This window comes from Hyaena hyaena, unplaced genomic scaffold (assembly GCF_003009895.1).
Source record: "Hyaena hyaena isolate Hyena2069 unplaced genomic scaffold, ASM300989v1 scaffold_445, whole genome shotgun sequence".
In the NCBI taxonomy this organism is placed as follows: Eukaryota; Metazoa; Chordata; class Mammalia; order Carnivora; family Hyaenidae; genus Hyaena; species Hyaena hyaena.
The window spans coordinates 728,312-754,877 of record NW_024081077.1 but is presented as its reverse complement, the minus strand read 5'-3'; the positions used below and the strand labels follow the sequence as shown (position 1 = coordinate 754,877).

At 38.7% G+C, this 26,566-nt stretch overlaps 1 protein-coding gene across 1 annotated transcript in view; it reads right to left on the bottom strand.

Annotated features, from left to right (window-relative positions):
* NELL2 (neural EGFL like 2) overlaps nucleotides 1-26,566 on the bottom strand; it is a 340,664-nt gene that overhangs the window by 141,132 nt on the left and 172,966 nt on the right. The window contains exon 13 of the mRNA XM_039253298.1: nucleotides 10,707-10,832. Within this exon, the coding sequence (XP_039109229.1) occupies nucleotides 10,707-10,832 (126 nt within the window). The remainder of the gene's footprint in view (nucleotides 1-10,706; nucleotides 10,833-26,566) is intronic.

The window sequence follows — 26,566 nt, the reverse complement described above, 5'->3', positions numbered from 1 at the left end:
CATGTTAGGTACCATATTCACAGGTTTTGGGGATTAGGATGAGGATATCTTCAGAGGCCATCATTCTGCTCCCCACAAATAAGGACATAACCACCACTTATACCTGCTTACTCCCTTCCAGCTCTCATGTTGATTACTTTGCATACTTTATCTCATTTAATCTACAAAACAACAGATAAAGTATGTAATATCATCCCACTTTAAGGACAAAGAAACTGAGGCTAAGAGGTTAGACAAGTTACTCAGGATAACAGCTGGTAGACAGCAGAACAAGGACTCCAATCTACGAAGCCTGAATGAGCCAGCATCTCGAAGCTCAAATGTGACAAAATGTTCATGGACAGGAGGTGGCTAAGGAGGATGATTTGATTTGGATCAACTGAATGCAGAGGCCCTGTGGACCTCTTAGCCACTTTCCATCTTGTCTTTGCTGTTGCTGCATTTCACAACATCTAATGGGCATGTGTATACAAATCTATTGAAAAAACTGCCTCAGGTAGTAACTTAATGGTTATGATTTTGTTTTAGAAAAATTCTAAAATCAGTTATTAGACAACACTTAAAATTTACTTTTATGGAGTTCCAGAAACACCAACAAAGCATTCTGCCTTGTTTGAAATAAAACACCATATCACCTTGATTCTAAGTCTGCACTGATTGTCAGATTGACTTAATAACAAGTTTGGGGCAAACAAGGAAAAATAACATAAAAGAGAAAAGAAAGCACTGACTCTTCAACATACATCTCAACTAGAATGTGCACAGACTGAGTGAAATGTTTCAGAAACTGTAAAATGTGTCTTAGAATTTTTTACAGGACTTTTTGGCTTTATGTCTTACAATTCCATTCACACTAAACTTGCTATTACGCAACACCCTATACTTTTGTACCTACTCATCCTTTGTCCTGAAATGTTGTCTCTCACTTCTTCCTTTCCCGAAATGTCTGTTCATCCTTTAAAAACCTCAATTTAAATGTCATATGGTGATGCCCATATCCAGGCTTCAGCCAGATTATTCACTACCTCTTCTGGACTCCCTATAGCTCTCTGCACATTTCTTTGTTACAGAGTGTACCACAATGTACTGTAATGATTCATCTGTACTCTCTCCAACTGTTAGATTGGATAATAACCTAACCACACACCCATATCAAAGCTTAGGTGTAAAGAAAACTGAATGTGTGACATCTCATGAGTTTTTCACAATCTCTTACACACAAGTCCTTATACAACACATTTTTACTCCTCTCTCTTTACCCTTTTTCTCAACCTGGTGCTCTTATCAGTATTTAGCCAAAGTGGCTCAGTCAACTATAATATTTAATGTCTGTAGCAGGCAGCCTTTAGGATGGCCTCCAGCAATCTCTGCCTCCTGATATTCATGCCTTTGTGTCATCCCTTCCCTTTAGTAGGGGCTGCATCTAGTTATTTGCTTCTAACCAATTTGTAACAGCAAAGGTACTAGGATGTCGCTTACTGGCTGTGATGAAGCACACTGTCATGCTGGAAAGGCCTATGTTGTAAGGAGCTGAGGGCGACCTACAGTCAACATTCACTAAGGAATTGATTGTTTCAACAATCACACTGGTGATCTTGGAAACAATCCTTCCCTAGCTCCGGTAGACACCTGGATGGCAGCCTTAGAGGCCCTGAATTGGAAGACCATGATAGCAGAGGAGCTATTCCATGCCCAGATTCCTGACCCACAGACATTGTGAGACAATAAATGTGTATTATTTTAAGCTGACAAATTTGAGGGGTTATTTGTTATGCAGCAGTAGAAAACAAGTGCAATGTTTTTCCTTTTGAGAGAAAGGAATCTTGGTATATGGTATCAGAAGTTTTAGGAAGAAAGTACCAATACTAAAACACGTGGTCACAGACCATACAAATATTATCAAACCAGTCAATGTGGCGTTGTCTCACTCCAGCAAAAGCACACAGAGAGACAAGGTTTTGGCTTTGAGAGAAGAAACTCATCCCTGCTGGCCCAGGGACCAAAGGAGAGCTTCAAGACAGGGCAATGGCATCAGGAGATTACACACCCATTACAACCTTCTATCAGCAGCAGAACCAGATGAACTCTCTTTCATCGAGCACTCAAACAGTGAAGAGGCAGAAGGAAAGTCGAATTTTCATACCAGCTAACATGTCAAAGCCAACAATCAAAGAAGGAAATGAAAGGCATCTGTTGAACTTCAACTCCGATAATACTGTCCCCTACAGGCACCTGTTGCTAAGACACTGCTATTATTACACTCATCGCATATATAATCTTTTTATTCCCCTACGTGGGTTTTTGACTCTGTGCTTTTCATATAAAAATCTCAAAATAAAACTCAAACAATACATCTATTTGGGACAGAGGTGAGTTAGGGTTTACTGACTAACTGAGGGAAAGCAGGTGAGGCTGGCTAATGAGGCAGCTCCCATCATCTCAGCGCTTCAGTGAGCTAGCACACAGGCAAGCTCGTATAGACGCATTATCACTGAATGCTCTGATGATCAAACCATGGCCAGGCTGGAGGTCATACATGGACACGATGGCTGCCCTGAGATGCCGCATAAAAACTCTGACAAGCCTGGAAACTGCTACATTGGATCTGGTCTGCTACCCCCACTCACTGACAGATTCAGATAGCACAGACTCCTTTCCAAGCTTTTCATCTCTAAAAAAGCAATTCAGCTCCCTGAGCCTCTGAGCCTGTTCCATTTTGAGCTGACTGCTAATTGTATGCATGCACATATGTGTTTCAGAAAAGAGAGAAGCACATTGCGTTGGCCTCCTCACTAAACTGCACAGACATGATTCACTTCTGTTCTCTGCAAGTTTTCTAAACGTGGCCTGAAGTTTTCCAAACCTTAACCCTTCCTGGTAACCACACTACACATGCTTTTAGAGACGTTTTCGTGATTGCGTTTGTTTACATTGTTTTTCACGATTAATTCTTTGAGTCCTGGGGCTTGGCATTTTAATTTGCTTTTGTGATCATGTTTATATTTTCAAATTTCTCAATAATAATGACATGGTGCAATCGTATACAGTGAAGCACAGGAAATGCAGAAGATATCTTTCAGCACTGGGGGCCATATTTTAAATTTTAAAACCTACAGTTGTCTGATTCCTCATATTTTATGAAATATACAATTTTATCATATTCTGCAATGGTGATTCCAGGAAGAGAAATTTTAGACTGGTTGTTCATAAAAATGCAGAAGTCCTTCCCAACAGTCATGGCAGCTAGTGGCCAGATGGTAGGATTGTCGGGTTGCTGATTGTGATTCTTTAGAAAAGAAATCTACATAGAAGCAGCCGAGCTCATAAAATCTGCTGTGGTTGAGACTGAGCGGACTCACTAATTATTTAGGGGTCGTATTCCCTACTCTGGGCAGATCAGTATCCTCCTAGGGCCCTGGATGCACCCATGCAGCCCCAGAACACCCCAATCTAATGCTCCTTCACAGGAGCAATGGAAAGTCCCTATCCTGGGAAGAACAACAGATCCACCTGCCAAAGGAGTTTTCTAACTTCCAGAGAACATGCCATTCAGTTACATCCAGGCTTCTTTCGTTTCGTAAGTCCCTATTCACTGTTACACAACAAGTAGAGTTGTTCAAATAGGAACACTGAGTGCACTGCTCCAGCAAAACTATGTATTTTATGAAGAAAAAAAAAAAAAAACTCAGTTGAAAAGTAACCAGAGAAAAGTGCCCAGTTAAAAAGGTCCCAGGGAAATGAGACATTTCCTCAAGAGGATGGCTTGTCTAGTCATAATTGTGACAACAATGGTAGCTAACACTTACTAGAGGTTTCTTGTGTGCTAAGCATTTTATGGAAGATAAAGGGCTAAGGCGTTTTATAATGAAAATAATTTTGTTTGTTTAGAATTTTTTGTGTGAATGCCGATATGCATTTTTTCACTTCCTGTTCTTTATCATTGTTCTCTCTGATTTGTGCTTCTCTGATTCTCCATCCTCTCTGCTGCCATTGTCTACACTATCTTATTCCTTTACTATTCATATGCCAGTAATTATCGTAATACACACACAACGGATCATGTCTTGTTCTGTACTTCTGATTTTGACAAGCCCGTCAAGTGCTATTTTTAAACAGTTGATAATGAAGTTATTGTCCATCCATACAATAAATTACCAACTTTAGTTTAAGTTCTTTGTGGAGGAATGCAGAATCAAAAAGAATAATGTTATTGATGCCTTTCCAAAATATCGACTCTTTAAAAACTTAAAGCAAATTACCTTTTCTAACATTGCTTGATAGGGAACCTTAAAGAAACACACACACAGGCATGCACACAGGCACATAGCAGCTACTTGAGGAAGGGGCATGCATGGGTTACAAAAGACTTAAAATCTTTGCTCCAGTTGAACAGTAGTAAATCCTTCTTTATAACCTTCTGTGCATGATAATAGTATCCAAGACTCTTTAAAATGCTAGGATACCAAACAGTAAAAAAGACAAAGAAAACTTAATATCATCATAAAATTCATGACTCTTTCTCCATAATCACCCAACCACACAGGCCTGACAAACAAAATAGTAGTGACCATTAAAAAACAAAAAACAAAATCAGTACTGACCATGTTACAGAAAAAGAACTGCTATAATAAGATCATAAAATGTAAGCACTAGGAGTATTGAGTGCCATAAAGGTTAAGTACTTTCAGAAGTAAAATCCCTTGGGGAACACCAGAGGAGGTTCTTTGTGTAACAGTAAAAAGGAAGTGTCTAGTAAAATCTCTTGTGCTAGGACACCTTCTGGATGTTCTGTGATATGCAACATGGACCAAAGCCAGCATCAGAAGATCCTGGAGCAACAGAAGCAGTCAGGGTCAGCAGAAAGCATGTAGAGGGTGCATTAGGAGAGTGTAATTTGAGGGGCCCTAAGAAATCACCCTGGTCCCCTCTGCTGAGACCTGTAATTTTACCACTGGAGAGTCATTCTCCTAAGGTCATCTAAGAAGAGGTTTCTGATAAGAGAAAGGAGGAGGAAGAATGGGGGTCAGTGGTCCTTACTGAGAAGGCCAACGGCCAATAAAAGTACATGGGACACCGCAAAAAGTAAGAGAAGGCATCACTATCCAGAGCCTGAAGGAAACTTGAAGAGGAAAAGGAAAGTTAAGGAAAAAAAAAAAAAAAAAAAAAAAAAAAAAGGGCAGGGGCGGCTGGGTGGCTCAGTTGGCTAAGTGGCTCCTGATATCAGCTCAGGCCCTGATCTCCCAGTTCATGAGATCAAGTCCTGAGTTGTGCTCTGCACTGACTGCACATAGCCTGTGCCTGCTCAGGATTCTCCCTCTCTCCCTCTCTCTCTGCCCCCCCTCCTCTGCTTGCTCTCTCTCTCAAAATAAACAAACATTTAAAAAAATAAAGTAAGATAAAATTTTTTACAGGTGTACATTATACAATTTCGATCGGCTGACCCTAAAGCGGGATTTCTCGCCTTTGGCACTATTACATTTGAGTCATTGAGTTCTTTGTTATGGGGAGCTGTGTTATAGTGGTTGTCCTAATAGGATGAAGACTGATGGCCCAGATGGAAAATAACCAGAGAAAAGCTCCAAAAGCTCAAAGGATTCTAGGAAAATAAGATATTTCCTCAAGAGGATAGCTGGCCTAAGAATAATATCACAATATGTTCAGCAGTATCCCTGGCCTCTATTCACCAGATACCAGTAGCCACCCCCTTCCCCACAGTTGTGAAAACTAAAATGTCCCCAGACATTGTTAAATGACCTCTGGAAGGTAGGAGAGCAAAACTGCCCTCATTGGATATCCACCACCCTAAAGCACCAATTTTTCTCTCTAAGATGCACAAAACTTCTTCCATACCTTCTACCAGTCTGTCTTTCCCAATTTCCTGTTCCCACTCTAAAGAACTGCATAACACGGGGAAGATTACAAGCTCATCAACACACACAAAAAAAAAGAATCAGAATTCCATTTTTTAATTGTAATAAGCAGAGCACAGAGACCTAGCAGAAAGATCCGAAATGAATGCCTTCTCAGAATGTTTGTCCTTTAACAATTCCACAGTTCTTGGATCCCATCTTTGTTTCCAGAGAGATTTTGCTCTTTGCCCATTACACAAGACCAGTTCCAGGAAGGGATGTCCAGTAAAATACAAAAAGACTTGCCCAATCCAACTAATAGTTATATGAGTGAACCAAGAAAGCCATTAGTCCATATCAGTAACCAAGAAACTTTGTTATGCATAATAATTAAGTTATGTTTGCAATCAGAGATACTGAAAAGCGGGCTTCTAACATCTTGGCTCATGTGAACCAAACCCTTTTCCTTCTCTTCTCTCCCCTTTCCTTTGTCTTCTCTCTTCTCTATTCCTCTCTTCCTATATCCTTCCCTCCCTCCCTCCCTGCCCTCCCCTCTTTCTTTCCTTCTTTTTCATTTTCCTTCTTTCCTTGTAGGTATTCCCATTCTTTCCTCTATGAGAATAGGAAAATATGTGAGAAGGAAAGAGATTATGAAGCATTAATTAGAAAAATAAATATAGAGCACCCTTTCTGGAAGGACACTTATATTAAACTGCTACAGCATTTGTGCAACCGAATCATTAGCACAACGGTATAATAAAGTCAGAGGCCCAGAAAACGCTGATTTATATTCCTTCCTCTGACTTCTTGTTCAGGATTATTATTATAAGATGAGTAGGGGGAAAATTCCTCTTGGAATCGAAGCTAATGAACTGAAAAAAATCTATAGGAAAGGCAGTTTAGTTACTTAACATTATAAACTAAATAACATGGGACTCCTGGGTGGCTCAGTTAGTTAAGCGTCAGACCCTGACTCAGGTCATAATCTCACAGTTCATGGGTTTGAGCCTCACATCGGGCTCTGTGCTGACAGCTCAGAGCCTAGAGCCTGCTTTGGATTCTGTGTCTCCCTCTCTCTCTGCCCCTTCTCTCTTCATGCCGTCTGTCATCTGTCTCTATCTCTCTCAAAAATAAACATTAAAAAATTTTTAATAAAAAATAAACTAATAATGTATTTCTACATAAAATATGAATCTTTCCTGTTATTTATTTTTATATGGCTGCGAATTTAACAAATGGTGAATAATATGAGAACTAATAAGGTGGTTTATCTTCTGGTCCCCCTTTTGACTCTCACTAACTGTGTGACCATGGGCAAGGCAATTAATCTCTCAGCTTCAGTTTTCTCACATTGGGACTCCATCTCCCAAATTTTAATTAATTTATTTTTTTAATGATTTATGTATTTTTCAGAGAGAGAGAGAGCATGAGTGGGGGAGGGGCAAAGAGAGAGGGGGACAGAGGATCTGAAGTCCTCTGACTGCTGACAGCAGTGAGCCCAATGTGGGGCTCAAACTCTCAAACTGTGAGTTTATGACCCAAGCCGAAGTTGGACACTCAACTGACTGGGCCACCCAGGTGCCCCCCTCTCCTAAATTTTGTGATCATGGGGAAAATATAATTCAAATTTTCTGAAACTGAAAGAAAAAATAAAGTATGCAATTCTACCAGCTATGTAAGGTAATGACCCTGTAGCATACATAATTTCTATGTGAGAGCAACAGGGTTATAAAAGCAAAAAAGGCGTCTTTTATTGATCAAAGCTCCTGGCTATAAAGTAACCATGTACCGCACTTAGATTCTTCTTTAAATTAGAATGAATAATTTTCAGATGGGCAAGAAACTTTGAGAGTCTGCTGAGCTTAGTGCTGAGAATGTCAGTTATGTTATTGCAGGGGGTGGGGGTGGGGCTGTTCAACAGGGAGGAGAGGCAAGCATACCGAAGCAAAAGAAATTCAGAACTCCAGGAGCTCAGCCACAAACTTCAGGCTTTGCAATATTGTCTTGACATTTATTCTGGAAGACCTACTAATGCAGGCATGTGGATGTCTGTATCTAAATTCATGGAAAATAAATCCCAGTCTTCATCAGAAATATAAAGTTGCACTCTGGTCTTATGGGAGCTCTTGAAAAGGTACAGCCTAGATACCTTCAGTTACAAGGCAAATCCCCATCAGAGGAGTCATTTCTTTGAGACTTTTGTATAGATGCTCCAGTTAAAGTGTGGAGGGAAAGAGTCAAAGGGGGAGAAATTAGACATTCCTTTCCTTTACAGGAATCCTGAATGTGTGCTGACCCTGAATGGTCTAAAATAAAAAATTTTGCCAACGATCACCTCACTTTGGACTATAAAAAAAAAACTCATATTCCCTAGGAATTCCAACTTTTACATACGGATGTAAATTCTCAAATTTGTAGACCTGACCATAATAAATAGAAAATCTAAGGGCAAGAAATCTTTCTTTAAGTGGAAGCATAAACATACGGGTGCTAGCTGGAAATGCTAAGGCATCATTAAGGAAATGCAGTCCATCACCTGCCAGATCTTGAAATTCTTGGCTCTGGTTCTTTAGGCATAAACATCATGGCCTGAACAGCTTTTCTTAAAATGATCTTGACCTTCATTGGCATTCCTACAATGGGATACTTTATTTATATCATTAGATATTTTGAAATCTTAATGGAAAATTCTCCCTAAGTAGTCAAAAACAAATAGTAATTTGCGGGATTTTATTTGGAAGGAAAATACACTAGGAGAGGTAAGGCCAAAACAGAAGATTCTCTGGAAGGCATGAGAGCTCAACCATTCCTTGGATTTACAGCCAACAGATCTGCTTGGAATGGAAATGAAGCTCTTGAAAATACTCTGCCCTGAAGAAACACTCCTCATTCAACAGGAGGCCAAATTATGTGTCATGTATTCTTACTTGCAGTCTTGAACACTTTTTAAGAATGTAAGAAAAACAAAAAGAATCACTAGGAAGTATAAAAATGTACAAAGTTTTAAGTCTCTCATGACAGGGAATCAGCAGACTCCTTGAAAACTTCTCGCTCTCATTTTTGTTTTTAAATGAGCACATTTTGAAATACTCTGTGATGCAGTAGTTTTACTAAGATTTTGGTTGTTGTTGTGGTTAACAATCACATTGGAACTCAGACTTACTGATATTACCAATCATTCAGCAAACTGTGTATTTTATTCTCCATATATTTACTGAGATTTGTTATTTATGTTTTTTATGTTGAAAAGATCTCCACAGGGGCGCCTGGGTGGCTTAGTCCGTTAAGCGTCCGACTTTCGCTTAGGTCATGATCTCGCGGTTCGTGGGTTCGAGCCCCGCATCGGGCTCTGTGCTGCCAGCTCAGAGCCTGGAGCCTGTTTCAGTCTGTGACTCCCTCTCTCTCTGACCCTCCCCTGCTCACGCTGTCTCTCTTTCTCTCTCCTAGAAATAAATAAAACATCAAAAAAAATTTTTTTTTAAATAAAAAAAATTTAAAAAAAGAAAAGATCTCCACAGTCCTCATTCAAGAAACTCTGCCACTTGGTATGATTAAATTCTGTCTAATGAAGAAGTACAGAATTGGTCCCATAATGTGGAAATATTTAGAATAAACTGAAAAAAAGCAAGACTTTACAATCAATCAACTCATTATTTCAACTCTACATGCAATATATATTCTACCTTCAAAATATCTTTGGTTATTCTCCATAGATTGGGAGGTCACTTCTCATTATATTTTACATGCAACATTTTGTTTTTATAAAAATACTGTATTTGAATTTAGAGGAAGGACCTCTATCTTGATAAACAAGATATCAAGTAGTACGCACTGTGTTCACTATAATGAAAACTTAGAAGAGTGTTCGCTAACACAGAGGCATAAGATGACACTTTTATTATAGATTCATAGTTACTAGCGTGGTATACTCTCTTTCCCTGGAAACCTTGAAGTATTATTTGTACATCCATCTGACAAAAATTATAAAGTTGGAGATAGAGTAGAAAGTGACAGGTACAATAAAAAGTGACAAGAATACTATTTTAAGTACTCTCCAATTTTATGATTGCATAGGTTTTTCTAAAATTTATTTATTTTTAAGATTCTTGTATTAAACAGAAATCCAAAGAAATGTCTATTTCACACCCACAATTCCTGACACCCCATAGTGTTTAAGCTACTCTTCTAGCATCACTGTCTTTCATATTCTACAGGTAAGACTCATAGAATATGAAGTGAATAGGCTGTCATGTTCCAGGACCAACTTTAAACATGACTACACTCAAAATATCCATGAACAGGACTTTGGATGGTACTGAAGGGAGTGATAGTTCATAAAACAAACATAAGCAAAACTTCTTTGATGCACTCAGCTGCATTTCCCAGAGGCAAGAAGGAGCTCAATTCTCTTTAATATTCCCATTTTCTAGCACTGCAAGAATCTATTTCTGAAAACATCACATTATTTATGTTATCCTTCCTCTATGCAAAAATCTATTGCCATATAAAGGAAATATTATTTAAGGATTGTTTCTCAGATTTGCCATTGGATTCACACAAGTCTTGAGTATAAAACTGTTTAAGTTTAAAATTAGCATAATATTAATTTGGTTCTCTAGTGTTTCTGTACTCTCCTAACAGGGAGTATAAAACTTACCCAGGGCAAGTAGGTATCCCTTTCCTTAAAGCAGGTTCAGAATTAACTACCAAATCAAGGAGACATGCTTTTCCTTGTGACTTGTTTTGTTGTAATGGAGTATTTATGGCATCCTTCTCCAAAAATTAGAGTTAAAAGGAAGCTTTAAAAGTAAATTTAAGGAATAGGAAGATTGTATTTCATAAACAGTTATTGTTTACCTGTACATGAATAATCATCAATTCTGATGTATCCAGTTCTGCAGATGCACATGAAAGAACCCGGGGTGTTAACACACATTGTGTTCTCACGGCAGTAATGGCGCCCTTCAGCACACTCATCAATGTCTGTGAAGAAGAAGTAGGGCAAAGAGGTCAACAGTGGCCAATGTTCTAGAGCTTCTCTACAGTTTTCTTTGTAGAGGGCAATAGTTTCCAACTGAAAAGCATTTTTTAAAAACATTCAAAATATCTCCTTTAATAGGAATGCTTGATGGTCAAATGACAGAAATCGTCAACATTTTTTTTCCAATAGGTCTTGCTGGAATTTCAAAGATGTCTATATATTTCAACTTGCAACATTCTAAATATAGCTAGAAAATTTTAGTGCAACCTTCTACTTCTGATAAAATGAATCAGGAAATACAAGTTTGCTACCTTGGAGTCTTGGAATCTTCAAACACTGAGCCTACCATATATTATTTTTTGATTTACTGACTATTCTGTATATTTGGGGAGGCCCTAAGAGGTAAATATTTACATAAACCAGAACTTAGATAACTTCATGTAAAGACATGAAACCAATAACACATATTTTATTAGAGATAGAAGTAGAGATATAGCTATCCCAGTAAGTGTCTGAACAGAGGTGAAATTACAATGCAGAGACCTGATATAAATGAGAAACTGGAAAGTAGTAATAAGATATCATCTTGAAGAACTTCCACAGAAATTCACACACCAAGTTTTGAGTATAAAGACATGGTAAGCCATAACAGACACTGGGAAGAATGTGAATTTGTACAATAAGACTCTCCCCATTTTATAGCACCTCTCTGCATGGAACATAAACTATTTTACAAATATTTTATCATTAGGAAATACTCTTTATGAAGGGCCTTAATGCATTGGTCCACACATGATATTTCTCCTCCAGAAGTCTGCTCTCTCATCCTTGTGGTGAGTCCTCAAAGTAGCAATGCTCTCATTTGTACTCTTGAGAGAAATGGATCAATTACAGGAGATAGTCAGGTGACTTACTACTCCAGAAGTCATGCTATTCATATAACCCAGTCCTGAGAGTATCAAAAGAAGTAACTGATGAAATCTCAGAAAGTTGTATTTTAGAGGTAACGGGATCTTGGCAATCATCTAAGCCAACTACTTATTCTACAGATGGGAAAACAGAGGTCTAGAAAGACTCAATTTTCTACTCAACTACTACATGAAAATTAACACAATCCATTACAAACCTCTTAGCATAAAAAGTTCTTTCAGTTCTGGCCCTTACTTTTTCAGTTTTATAGATTATGACCCGCTCCTTTCTTCCCTCTCAGTGTTCTGGCCACACTGAACTTCTGATCATTCCTCAAATGGACCATACTGTCTCATATCTACCTACCTCTGTACATGCTGTTCTCTCTATTCCTTCCTTCCCTATTAGCACCCTTAGTGGATCTTGCCCACCAGGGGATTGTCCTTCAAGAATCTGTTTAAATGACGCTCTGTGAAAACTTCCCTCATAAGTAAAATGCTCCCTATGCAGTGCTCTCTTGGAAATTTGTGTTTCCATTGGAGATTCATCCATTGTGCCTTTATTAAGTTTCACAAACCTTTTCTCTCTAGTAAGCCTTATATACTCCTCCAGGGTACAACTCATCTAGTTGTGTCTCTTAACTCTAGCACACATTGTATTCATCTGCGATGCTTTCTTAAAAACATTGGTTCTGGGGCCAACTCCCAAACCCCCACTCCAAATCTGATTTAACTATCTGTGGTGGAACACGGGCAATGATTTCTTTTTTAAATCTTCTCCAGGATAAGTCTAATGCAGGGATCAGCAAAAATTTTCAGTAAAGACCTATATAGTAAACATTTTAGGCTTAGGGACTTACAGGATCTCTGTTGTAAATTTAAATCTATTGTTCCAGCATGAAAGCAACCACAGGCAAATGTAAATAAGTGAGCCTGGCAATATTTCAATAAATGTTATTTACAAAAACAGAAGTTCCATCAGATTTGGCCTGCAGGCCACAGTTTGATGACCCCTGATCTAATGCATAAGCAGGGTTAAGAATCACTAAGTATGTAATTCATTTTTGTATTCACAGTACCTTATAGGGTGTTTAGGATATTACAGGGTCAATAAGTGCTGCAGAATGAATAAATGCTTCAAGGCTAGTTTAAGGAAGATCTAAGAACAGATCTCATGGGCATCTGGGTAGCTCAGTCACCTAGGACACCAACTCTTGATTTTGGCTCAGGTCCTGATCTCATGGTTTGTGGGACAGAACCCCAAGTTAAGCTTTGTGCTGACATCAGGGAACCTGCTTGAGACTCTCTCTCTCCCTCTCTCTCTCTCTCTCTCTCTCTCTCCTAAAATAAACATTTTTTTAAAAAAGAATAGATCTCAGATTATCTGACTCCTAGTACAATACTCTTCTCATGATATCATGCTACTTCTAAATGTTTGCACTAGTCTGCAAGGCAAGTATCACATTCAATTACAGCCTAAAAATCAAACTACAGGCACCCTGGGGGAATATGATGAAAACTCATTTGCTTCCAGGGTCTTAAGATAATAATAGGGATCACATGGGATTACTAATGTGCTCAGCGGGATCAATGGTCTTTAACCCCACTCCTCTGAGAGTGCTGCACAGAAGTGGAAGTGACTGAAAGCCACTGCAGGAGTCCCCTGGGCTTAAGCTTGTGACCGGGAGGGATGGCCATGAAGAAGTTCATGTGCACACAGGTGTAAAGAATTTATCTTTGGGGAGGAAAGAGCCAAGAATAATGAACACAACACAGTGAAGACATCTTGGTTATCAGAGGGGAGTATTATTGAGGACACTGTGGCATTTCCTCAAAACAAGACTAGTTCCTAGTGAGAGACCTTATTTCCTGGAAGAGTCAAGGATGTAGCTTCAGGGCCTAGAATAGGGCTGAGTCCCAGCTGGAGCAAGTATTAATTACTGAAGACACTGCCCTTTTTTTCTCCAAACTGTACACCTGAGGGGGAAGCCCACCTCAGCAGGAGCAGCCACCAAGAGTGGCAAATCAAACTCATAAGTACACAAAGCACCCCAGATCCCTCCCAGGAGTATGTAAGGAATAAAAATGTCAAGAGTATTAAAGTCCTAAGGGAGGAGACACAGAAAAGAGACACGGTGATTTCTGTTAATGGGTCCTATTTATAGCCAAAACTATTGGATAATTTGGTTTAAAGATAAATAGGGATATTTTGCCTAAATATTGTCTCTACAAATTGTTTGTTGGTGGGTCTACAAATACAGACTGTTGGGAGACATTCATTGGTCCCATTTTCTTTTGTAGATGTTTCCTGTGAAGCTATCATGTGATCAGAGAAAATACAATGTGGGGTCATAAAACAAATGGAGGAACCTATTTAGCATGAAGCCTTTTAGGAACTTGAATGGTTTGGATCACAAAGAAATGCTGAATTCATGACCCAGAGATACGAAGTGTCAGGAGCAGTATTGTGAAGGGGGAAAAAAAAAGTATAATACCAAAAAATATAATTGCAACAGTGTATACCCAACTGTCAGTTGCCTTTTTGAATTTCTTATGCCCTAGCTCCAGAAAAGGAACTCCCCAAACAGCCACATTTAAAACCACAAAGCTACATAAATGTCATTTCTACTTATATGTTCAAATACTCACAGGCCCAAAAACAGCACGACTAAAAAGTGATCTGGTGGAAAATCATGTTCAAACTTGGTCCCGGGTATATTTTCATTTGAAATCCCAACTCAAAAACTTAATGTCAAATTCTCACAAATTCAGGTCAATTCTCTACACATTTAATTCAATGTTTTCTATGCTCAAGTCACTTGACTGGATTTTCAGTCATAGTGATGACCTTGAAGAGTAGAACTACCACAGGTGGATAGTACCGGGGATGGAGTTTGCTGCAATATAACTTTCTACTAAGCAGAGAACTGCACAAAGTTGGAAAGTGCTACCACAGAAGGTAGCTCCTGCCAAGAAGAAGCACTGCAGCATGGGCTGGACATGTACAGGCCCACGCAAAGGGCACACTGCTGGACCCTGTGGCTTTTAAAAAAATTTTTTTAATGGTTTTATTTATTTTTGAGAGACAGAGCATGAGTGGGGGAGGAACAGAGAGAGAGAGAGGGAAGGAGGGAGGGAGAGAGAATCTGAAGCAGGCTTCAGGCTCTGAGCTGTCAGCACAGAGCCTGATTCAGGGCTTGAAGTCATAAACTGTGAGATCATGACGTGAGCAGAAGTCAGACGCTTAACTGACTGAGCCACTCAGGGACCCCTGGACCATGTGGTTTTTAACAGTGCTTCCAAAACTTAGCACAAAGGGAGTTAAGCATAGGTCCTGCCTCTAGAGGACTTATAACCCTTCTATGTACTATCACCACCATCATCATCATCATCATCCAGGTGGGTGCCTTCTATGTTTGAAGCCTGTACTTTAGAGAGCAATATCTCTAAGAGAGGTTCATGGTTCCTCGAAACAGAGAATACTGCACGGTCAAATAAATCTCAGTACCATTATATCACTATTCTTCCTCCATCTCCCTCCTTAAAATTTACCATATACATGAGGAAATTACAGGTTCTGAATATCTAGTCATGTTTTTAAGATTTTCAATCATTAGGGGCACCTGGGTGGCTCAGTCGGTAAAGTGTCCGACTTTGGCTCAGGTCATGATCTCATGGTTGGTGGGTTCGAGCCCTGCATTGGGCTCTGTACTGATAGCAAGCTCAGAGCCTGGAGCCTGCTTCTGATTCTGCGTCTCCCTCTCTCTGACCCTCGCCTGCTCACACTGTCTCAAAAATAAATAAAACATTAAAAAATTAAAAAATATATTTTCATTCATTAATTCAACAAGTATATAATGGAATTGTACCATGTCTAAATAGCAACCAACTTTTTTAACACCGTGTTTTTGTTTTGAGCACTTAATGCAGAACACATTTGAGAATTTACATTTGGTCATATAAATAATTTTATAACTCTTCCCTCCCCCGACTTGAGGAGCTGATAATGAATATAAGATGCCTGGATACCTCATGAATAACAGCATGAGATCCTATATGCCAAGTGCCAGAAAAGAGAAAAGAGAAAAGAAAAGGGAAGAGAAGGAAGAATGCATTTGCTACCAGGACTGGTATTTGGAGGAAAGTTGGTGGCTAAGAGACTGGGTAACCAGGGACAATGTGCCAGCTGGTGTGGCAGAGCGTGATGTAGGTTTTGAAGAAGTGGGCTTAACGTGATGGACGTGCACAAAGTTGGAGAGAGCTGCCACCATCAAACAGAGATCTCAAAGATGAGCAGGGGTATTGTAGAGATTCAAGTACAGTGCCAGCAACACAGGCAGCAAAGACATGAAACATTTAAGAACAATGAGTATTTCATTCGGTTGGAGTTTATGCAGGAAATAAAACAGAAATACAGCTATGGCATAGGAGACAGAACAGGAATGCACTTAAATATCCAACAAATATGAGAAAGGTATCTTCCTTGCTGTGATATGGAAATATGAAAGCATTTGGAAGGAAGGGAGTAGGGAAGTGGCATAGAAAAATAAATCTCATTGGGGTGCCTGGGTGGCTAAATCAGTTAAGCCTCCAACTTAGCTCAGGTCATGATCTCATGGTTTGTGAATTAGAGCCCTACACTGGGCTCTCTGTCGTCATCACAGAACCTGCTTCAGATCCTCCCTCTCTCCCTCTCTCTCTCTGTCTCAAAAATAAAATAAACATTAAAAAAATAAAAATAAATCTCACAAGAGTTGGTAAGATGAAGCAATTATGGCACTGAAAAGAGAGGTACAATCAAGGTAAGGAAAAGTTCACTAAATTAAAGTAACCTCCCAAGCCCCAGTTTCTCCACATTACTTATCAGGGTCTGAAAGTATCCTAGTAAGTTATTTGTCGGTATGTCTGTTGTCTATTTCCATTGAAATATAAGACTCAGGAGGGTAGAGACCTTGTTCTAGAACAATGGCTGGCCCGTACTAAAAATGTGTTAGATGAATCAATGAATCCTCTCAAGGCTTTTCATCTGGAAGGATAAAACATAAGTGTGCTAATTCACAGTGGTTTGACCTGGACCTCAACTTGGCAGAGCGGATTCTTTCTTTCTAGTATGTTGCCCAGGAGTTTAGTTGGATATAAGCTTTTGTATGAACAGTGGACTTAAGCTACTGTGGTAAAATATAGTCTTGCATGGTAGAAGAGTGCTGCAGGAGGAATAAAGAAGACTGGATTCAGTCTTTGGCTCCATTATAAACCTACAGGCATTTCATCTCTCTGGACCTTAATTTCATCATTAAAAAAAAAAGAAAAAGAAAAAGAAAAAAAAAAAGGCTAGAGGTTTCCAAGTCATTACCAGCCTGCATACTTTACAATTCTAACAAAGAGAACACGATTTATATGGTTGCAGTGAAGAATCTGATTCTCCAGGATTTTGTAGGATACACAGTCATACGCCAACAAACTTAAAAAGCATAAATAAACCCTGTTTCTTATACTTGAACAACCTCTCTTGCCCCAGGATAATTCAAGTTGATCTATTTTAGAAACAGTAATTTATAAATTTATACATTCCCTTTTATCCTATCTGAAAGCTGAGGCTGACTTTGTAATTATTCAGAATCACAGATTGTTAGACCTGAAAGGTACTAGGGAAACCATCTAACCTAACGACAGTCATTTACAATTAACGAAATGGAGAAACAGAAATGTCAAAGACAAATTAAGAAGGTGGCAGGAATCAGATCGTGAAACTTTCATGAGGCACATTAAAAAAACTGAACTCTAGGGACGCCTGGGTGATTCAGTAGGTTAACTGTCAGACTTTGGCTTAGGTCATGATCTCACGGTTCATGGGTTCAAGCCCTGCATTGGACCCTGTGCTGACAGCCCAGAGCCTGGAGCCTGCTTCCAATTCTGTGTCTCCCTCTCTCTCTCTGCCTCTCCCCGACTTACACTCTGTCTGTTTCTCTCTCTCAAAAATGAATAAATATTTAAAAAGGTTTTTATTTTTTTTAAATCTGAACTCCATCCTATATGACATGGGAAAGATTTTAGGAAAGAGTTAACTGAATCAGATCTGGGTTTTTGGAAGATCCTTCTAGCACAAGTTTACATGGTTAATGAGCGGCAATCATAATGAGAACACTGTTTCCCAGGTCCCACATTAATGTTCCTTTTGTCCTACAGAGTGGTCTCCAGGCTATCTTGGAGCAATGGACACTCAGGTACAATGTCCCCTCTCCTGGATGCTTTTGCCACCCAACCTGGCTACCTACCCTCCCCATCTCGTGCTTTGTGTGTCACTGATGCCATATTCTTTAAAAGCATGGTATATTTCTAAGGCTACAGCATTCTATCTCAATTTCTCCCTGTAAAAAAGGATTATATTAGCATGCTAATGAACACTAATGCTTTATTGCTCAGCCAATAAAATCTTGAAGTCATGCAGTTCAACAGCAAGGACTCCACACATTAAAGACCAATATGCATTGGTATGGGCTATTGCTAAATCTTAGCCCACCAGCTGCAAAAAACTGGCTTGGCAAAGTTGGCAAAGAGATCAATGGCTTAATTCATAAACCAGGAAAAAGGCTAAGTTCTGAAAAATGTAATTCTGGAAAGAGATTTCAGAGTAACATTTGGGAAGAGAAAAGTATTTTTGAAAATAAAAAATTTGCAAGTATAAGTAGGCTTCTTGGTGAAAAATCAGTAAAGAATAAATTAAAATGTCGTTTACAAATAGGCTAACATTAAAAGGAATTGCATGCAATCCTATTTTAAAGTCAGTGGCATTAACAAGTTGTTTACCAAATATTAACTTTTATGTATTAAAAACTAGATCTATCATATGCTACTGAAACATATCATTTTTTGACATCTCAAAATAATAGCCATATATTTTCTTCATTCATCTTTTTTAATTTATTCATTGTAAATTGTATGGTACATTCTTCGAGAAGAATAAAAGCTCTAGCACTGTATCATTGTTCTTGCTACTTTTAATAGAGTACATTATTCCTAGCATCAGGATTCCTGATTTAAAATAGATATTCTTGGAGACATGCAGTTGGAAAATATGAGACAGGGTTGAGAGTGGATCATAAAATTATACCTGTGGGGAAAGGTGAGATCATCTGAAATACTAAGGGGTTGAGGAAACAAAAGCATAAGTAGCTTATCCATGTAAGTAATATTTATAGAATTCTACTATGCCCCACGGTATTAACTTGGACACCAATGGCATAGCCTTGAAGAAGACAGATAGAATCTGTCTTTGCAGAGCTCTGGTCCTTCTGAGAGACAAGTAATAATTTTTAAAAATATTAAGGGAATTTTATAAGGATAGTGCCATCTGGAACAAAATGTGAGGACTCCAAATCTTACAGGTTAGGAAAAGCTTTCAGGAGGGTGTGACATCTAAGCAGAGTAGTAAAGGAAAAGTATAGCTGACTAAAGAGATGAGAAAGAGGAGAACATTTCAAACAAAAGAACTATGTGCAAATTCTGAAAAGTGAGAGATTTTGATATATTGATTAAGTGTGGCAAATGAACTAAGCAGGAGCTACTTTGTGTGTAGATCTTCCAAAGCTCACAAAATAATATGGCCTTATCCTGTGATCGATGGGAATCTACTGAAGTTTTAAAATCAATTTTTTAATACATCATATATACACCAAGTATAAACTTTCAAAGATACAACAGAGGGCAAAATTAAAGTGAAGTCCAAACCATAGCCTCAACCTCCCACTCCCAATCTCAGAGATAACCACTTTTACCAATTTCTTGTGCAACCTTCCAGAGACATGTCTGCCCATATAGGGAAACATATACAAGTGTGTGTACGTCTGTGTGTGTGTGTGTGGGGGGGGGTATTTCTCCTCTAAAGTGTGTGAATGAATGAAATGAGTTGCGAAGCAATATCTTTTTAACTGCAAGGTAGAGAGAGGATGAATTCAAGAAGAGTAAAACTGGAAGCTAGGAGGAAGTCCACTTGTAGTTTGACTTCCTGTGTCTAGGACAGTATATTCTAGTTGCATATGGAAAAAGTGTGGAGATATGGAGATCATATATATGCACATTTACAAATAGATATATGTGTATATATATATATCAGAAAAGACAAATATATATATACATTTACATATACATTATATGTATTACATATATATTATATATACATGTATATTATATATATATATACATTTACATATATATATATTATATATATATATATATATATCAGGAGAGAAAAGACTTTATATATACATATATCTATCTCCATAACTATCTATCTATGGAGAGAAGTACTGAGTACTTCTCCATATATATATCAGAAGATAAGATAGAGGTCAAGATCTGGGAACCTCAAGCACAGAGAAGGTAATTAAAACCATAGTATCAGACAACATCACCTATGAAGAGGGTACAGAATGAGGAGAAAAAAGCTAAGATGGAGGCCTGGGGAACTTTAATATTTAAGGGGCAAGTAAAGAAAGGAGCTGAAAAAGCTTGCTGAAGAGTTAGTGACAAACGAGAAGAGGATGGGAAGTAGACCAATGTTGAAATGTTGGTCAGTGATCATCCTTGAATATACCTTCTATACTTGAGGAAATCCCCATCTCCCCAAGATGGAGGTCACAACTCAAATTTCAGCATACTTGGCAGCTCGTATATTGACTTGTAACCTAGGACTGCCCATCAAGGGCACTCATGCAAAACCTCAATTAGAAGAGAACTCATGGCTAAGCAAGATTCTGAAACCTGACAAGCAGGGTAGAGAAGGCATTTGGCACTTAGGATGGTAGCAGTGGCTGAGATTCTGGAGTCTAGGCCCGGAAGTCATTGGTGAACAGTATGCAATACCTGTGTGAGTAGTGGTGTTGACTCCAAGAGGCAGAGGTAGTGGGATATGTACTCAGGTCTGACATGTATCGTCTTGAACATCATCTAAGCTTGTCCTCCCACATATATTGGGAGCCACCTAACATTCTTAAATATATTCCTTTTCTGCTTAAACTTCCAGAGTGGGTTGTGCTGTTTGCAACTCTGATCCCGGATCAATATGATGTAGTATCATTAAGACGAGGTAAAGATGTATTTGAGAGTGACCAATAGAATTAATTATTGCCTAGAGGTCATGCAAAATATAGGCTGAAGGATATCTAATTTAACATAGACGTTATCAGTGACCTTGGTGAAAGCAGTTTGGAAGGGAGATGGGATAAAAAAAAAAAAACTAGACTGAAGTAGGTGAAGGAGAGTGTCTGACATGAAGAAATAGAGACAGTGAAAATGAGATATAAAGGGGAAGAAGGTCAAGAAAACAAAGCTAGAAGAGCATGTGTGGTTGAGGGAGGACCATGAGCATATTTAAATGCTGATGGGACGGAGCAAACAGAAGTTGAAAACAGAGTTTGAAGGGATACTGGATGGAGTAAGATTCCTCTGGAGCCAGGAAGAGATGAGATCAGTACTCAGATGGACCCATCACTCCTAGGAGAAAGGGTATGCATTCCACTGAGACTAGGCAAAAGGAAGAAAAAGTGGGCATGAAGCATGTGGGTCTATGTAATGGGAGAAGGATGAGGAAGTTAGTTTCTGTTTTCTGTTTTGTTGGTAAAGAAGTTACCTGTTGAGAATAAGAGAATGGGATAGAATCAAAACTTTGCATGGAATGGCAAAGGTTTACAATAATCATTGCAGGAAACAAGAGGAAACTGAGCTGGGATGCAGAGTAAAATTACTCAGGCAGAATACAGCAACCCAGCAGGGTCGATAGCTATCCACATATGATCTACCACTTGACATTTTTTAAAGTTTTTTTTATTTATTTTGAGAGAAGGAAGAGAGAGGGGGAGGGGGAGAGGGGGAGAGGGGAGGGGGGGAGAGAGAGAGAGAGAGACAGAGACAAGTGGGGATGGGGGAAAGGGAAGGTGGGCAGAGGATCTGAAGTGGGCTCTGTGCTGACAGCAGAGAGCCCAATGTGGGGCTCAAACTCATGAACTGTGAGATCACGACCTGAGCCAGAGTTGGACACTGAACCCTCTGAGTCACCCAGGCACCCCATCACTTAATATTTTTATAACACTTTGATTCTGCACACTGTGTTAATTCTCACAACTCTGTGACATAGGAAGCACTTGTAGAGTTGCCCCCTTTTCATAGCCAAGGAACTTGTTTAAAGTTGGGAAGGTTCTGGAACATCTGCTGTAACTTAGTGGTTTGCAAATCTTGAATAGAATCACTCCAATCCATTGTTCCTCCACAATCTGGTCCCTATCTCAGCATTTTGATCTAACACTCCTGGCTGTAAACCTCCTGTTACAGAAAAAACTCCAAGACATGTTTGCTCTTTCTGTGTGCTTACTCCTCTGCCAATCTAAATTGGATTTGCTCTTCAAGGCCCAGATGAAGCCCCAATTCCTCCCCAGCATGTCCCTAACCTCTTTAGCCATGGGGATTCCATCTGTCTCTACTTCTGCACTTTTTGTCTGTGCTTATTCATGGCCAGTTAGTAGCTGTTTTGGCTGAATCCAACTTTCTTGAAATTAAGGAACAGACAGGCTCATTTGAAAGACTGCCTTGTCATGTTGGATTTGAAAATTCATCACGTTGAACAGCATTCTTTCCAAAAAGGCAGATTAGTATTTTTAAATATGAAAAACTAATTTAACAAATATATATCTATTTTGCCAAAAAACAAGGGTTTCAGTCATTACAATATCCAAATTGATGCCCATTCAGATGGGCAGATAATCTAACATTACATCAGTGCTTTCATGAAAGATATGGAACGACTCCAATTTCTAATCGCTTTATACATAAATCACTGCCTAAACTGCATTGTTAAATTTGACAACCTTAATTAATGTTTAATGTTGATTAGGAAGTATGACCTCACAACAACTCAGTATCCTCAAACATACAGTCTGAAATTTCAGTCTCATTTTTTTCACCATCACATTCTTATATAAGGATATGAACAACTTGTAAAAATCTGTTTGGGAGCACATTCTCCATTTCAAAGAACAATTATGTGGAAGAAAGTTAATATGGAATAAAAAGTAAAAATGAAAATACTCTTATGTATTATCAAAATATCGGAGATCAGGGCACCTTGGTGGTTCAGTCAGTTAAGAGCCCAACGCTTGATTTCGGCTACGGTCATGATCTCATTCATGAAATCGATCCCCACTTTGGGCTCTGTGCTGGCATCATGGATGAAACCTGCTTGCGATTCCCTCTTTCCCTCTCCCTCCTCTCTCAAAATAAATAAATAAACAATTAAAAAATCTCAGGGATCTATTTTTATATCATACCAATGTATAAGAGATGTAACTTAGAACCATAATGTCCAAACACATGAGGCTCTTCTTGCTCTAGAATAGTCATTTGCCCAAACAAATCAAGCCCCTTTACATCACATATCTCAAATTTCTCATCTCTCTGTCATGTTCATTTAATTCATGCCTAATGCTTCCTGCAACCCACAGCTAGTGTTATCTTCTAAAAACTTATTCCTATTTGTATGCATAATGTTGGTAATGAAACTAACATTTACTCCAATGCCTGTTCCTTTGACCACATCACTTCAATTTTCTTTTTTTTTTTTTTTTTTTTTTACAAATAGTTTATTGTCAAATTAGTTTCCACATAACACTCAGTGCTCATCCCAACAAGTGCCCTCCTCCATGCCCATCCCTCCTCCCCCCCACATCCATCAGTCCTCAGTTTTTGTCAGCATTCAAGAGTCTCTCATGGTTTGCCTCTCTCCCTTTCCCCCACCATTTCCCCCCTTCTTCTCCCCCTTGGTCCTGCGTCAAGTTCCTCCTAATCCTCCTATACGTGCACACATATGATATTTGTCCTTCTCTGCCTGACTTATTTCGCTCAGCATAACACCCTCAAGGTCCATCCATGTTGCTACACATGGCCAGATTTCATGGTTTCTCATTGCCATGTAGTATTCCATGGTATAGCTAAACCACATCTTCTTGATCCATTAGTCTGTTGATGGACACTTAGGCTCTTTCCATGTTTTAGCTATTGTGGAGAGTGCTGCTATGAACATTGGGGTACATGTGCTCCTATGCATCAGCATTTCTGTATCCCTTGGGTAAATTCCTAGCAGTGCTATTGCTGGGTCCTAGGGGAGTTCTAGTGTTAGTTTCCTGAGGAACAGCCACACTGTTTTCCAGAGGGGCTGTACCAGTTTACATTCCCACCAACAGTGTAGGAGGGTGCCCGTTTCTCCACATCCTCGCCAGCATCTAGAGTTCTCTGACGTGCTCATTTTAGCCACTCTGACTGGCGTGAGGTGGTATCTCAGTGTGGTTTTGATTTGTATTTCCCTGATGAGGAGGGATGCTGAGCATCGTTTCATGTGTCTGTTGGCCATCTGGATGTCCTCTTTGGAGAAGTGTCTGTTCATATCAATTTTCTTTGCAATGTCACATGTTTTCATGACAGATCCCAAACATAATCTCAGGATCACTGAATCAAAGTTAGATTTGTTTTATTTGTACAATCCTTACGTATTTCTAGCTATACTGTTTCCTGCCATTAACCATGCTGAAACTTCCATCTCCTGTCTCCAAGCCTTTTTTTTCAGAAGTCCTTGATGCAATGTGATCATCTTATTTTACACTAGTGTTGGTTCTTCTTAGAAGCAAATGAATACATGAAGAAAGGAAGACAATTCCAAAAGGAATGCTAATAGTGGTTTCATATCAAGTAAGCATTTGTTAACAGACTTCAATATTTTTAACAAATATAACTAGAACACATGACTCAGATTTCTTGGAAAAGAAGATAAAGCTGGTATTTATAATTTAATCTCTAAGTTATACCTGACCTTAAACTTAATGAAGTTGCAAAATTTCCATCAATTAAATTTTTAAAAATTGTCAATCATGGGACACCCCACATATCACTTCAAATGGATTGGTTTCCAGGGGGAAAGATTGTTTTCTAAAAAACTATGTTCACTTATCTAATAAAAATATAATAATAAACTGCTGCTTCACACAAGATACCTGCAAATGATCTAAAATGAATTGTTTGGGGTGCCTGGGTGGCTCACTTCGGTTAAACGTCCAACTTCAGCTCAGGTCATGATCTCAAGGTTCATGGGTTCGAGCCCCACGTCGGGCTCTGTGCTGACAGCTGGCTCAGAGCCTGGAGCCTGCTTCAGATTCTATCTCTCTCTCTCTGACCCTCCCCTGCTCACGTGGTCTCTCTCTCTTTCTCTCTCTCAGAAATAAAAAAAAATTAAACAATTAAAAAATAAAATGAATGCTTAATTCTAAGTAGGCATTCTTCCTAATATGAATAAATAATACATGCATGTAATCATCAGGTATTTTAACCTGTTACTCATCTGCAGAAAAATAACATAAATTCCCAATGTTACACTTAAAGTTTTATCATATAATTTGCAAAATGAGGATGAATGATACATACTCTATACCTAAGAACTAATTAGAATGTTATTCAGACCAGAAAGTAACTTGACATAAAGTGATTTCGTTCTGGAAATAATCCATAGTAGCTTAGCTACTGAAGTAGTTACAGATCTCATTATAATTGGCTTAAAACTTAAGACAGTATCATCATATGGACATTAATAAGAATATTGTTACCTCAAGTGTTCGATAGACTTATATTGTAACATCTTAGTTATCCATGTAACAACTCAGTATAACATGTAAATACATTCATATTGCATGAATTGACTGAAAAATCTATAGTAATAAATACATATTTAATCACAAACTTTTTTCTGGAAGGCAACTTTCTACATACTTAATCTTATTTAATCTTATTTGACTTCTGCTCTCCCAACCTCATAAGACAAATCTGCCCATTTAATACATGAGGAAACTGGAGTTTCAAAGATGTCAAGTGATCTGTACAAGTTTCATACTTAATAAACAGCAGAGGTAAGAATTAACCCCAAGTCTTCTTGTGCAATGTTTTTCCCTTAACATCAGAACTGCTCCCCACTTGTCAACAATGGGAAGATTTTTATTTCATCCACATAAACATTTTACATTCATTTGTCTATTGCATCTCAAAATTTCTTCTAACATTTTTTTAAATAAATAATTAGAGGTAGCTGCACATATAAATCTGCAGAGTATCTCTCTAGGTACCAGACTGACTCTTTCGCAAAAAGTGGGTGTACAAAATAAGTATTTGTGAGGATTTACTTTTCAGCATTGACACAATTGACGAGTAAAGGCGTGAAAAAATTATAAATAATTTTACCACTGGCAGGCAGTAAATGTTTCTTGCATACTACAAAGAAATGCAAAGGTGTGCAATCTGGTGAGAGCAGGGGGCCAAACAAAACTCAAAACTCGTACCAGAAATTCAATAATGTCACAGGCTATCGATACAAATTTCCTTGTGGCTGATGAATCCAAGTGTTCCCCTCAATGTCTCACCAGTTATTCTGAGTGTACCCTGAGTGTTTTTATGGGTTCAGGAATAAATCAACGCATGCTATCACTGCCTACTACCCTGCCCCTGGGCATCCTCGGGGCCTTTCCAATGTTCTCTGACTTTCTGGCGAAGCCAGTACGTATCCCTGTGTCCCAACTTTTGTCCCTTTACTAGAAGCTCCCTCCCCAAAGCCACAAAACTTTTGAAACATCACACATATCTTCAGGCTTCACAGCATGTTCAGAGCTACTCAAACATGAAAGAAAAAAAATCTTATACTTTTGTTGTTGTTGTTTTATTCTTATTCTTTGGGACCTAGGTCCTACCATAATCTTGTGGGGATTTTTTTAAGTGTATTTATTTATTTTGAGAGAGACAGAGAG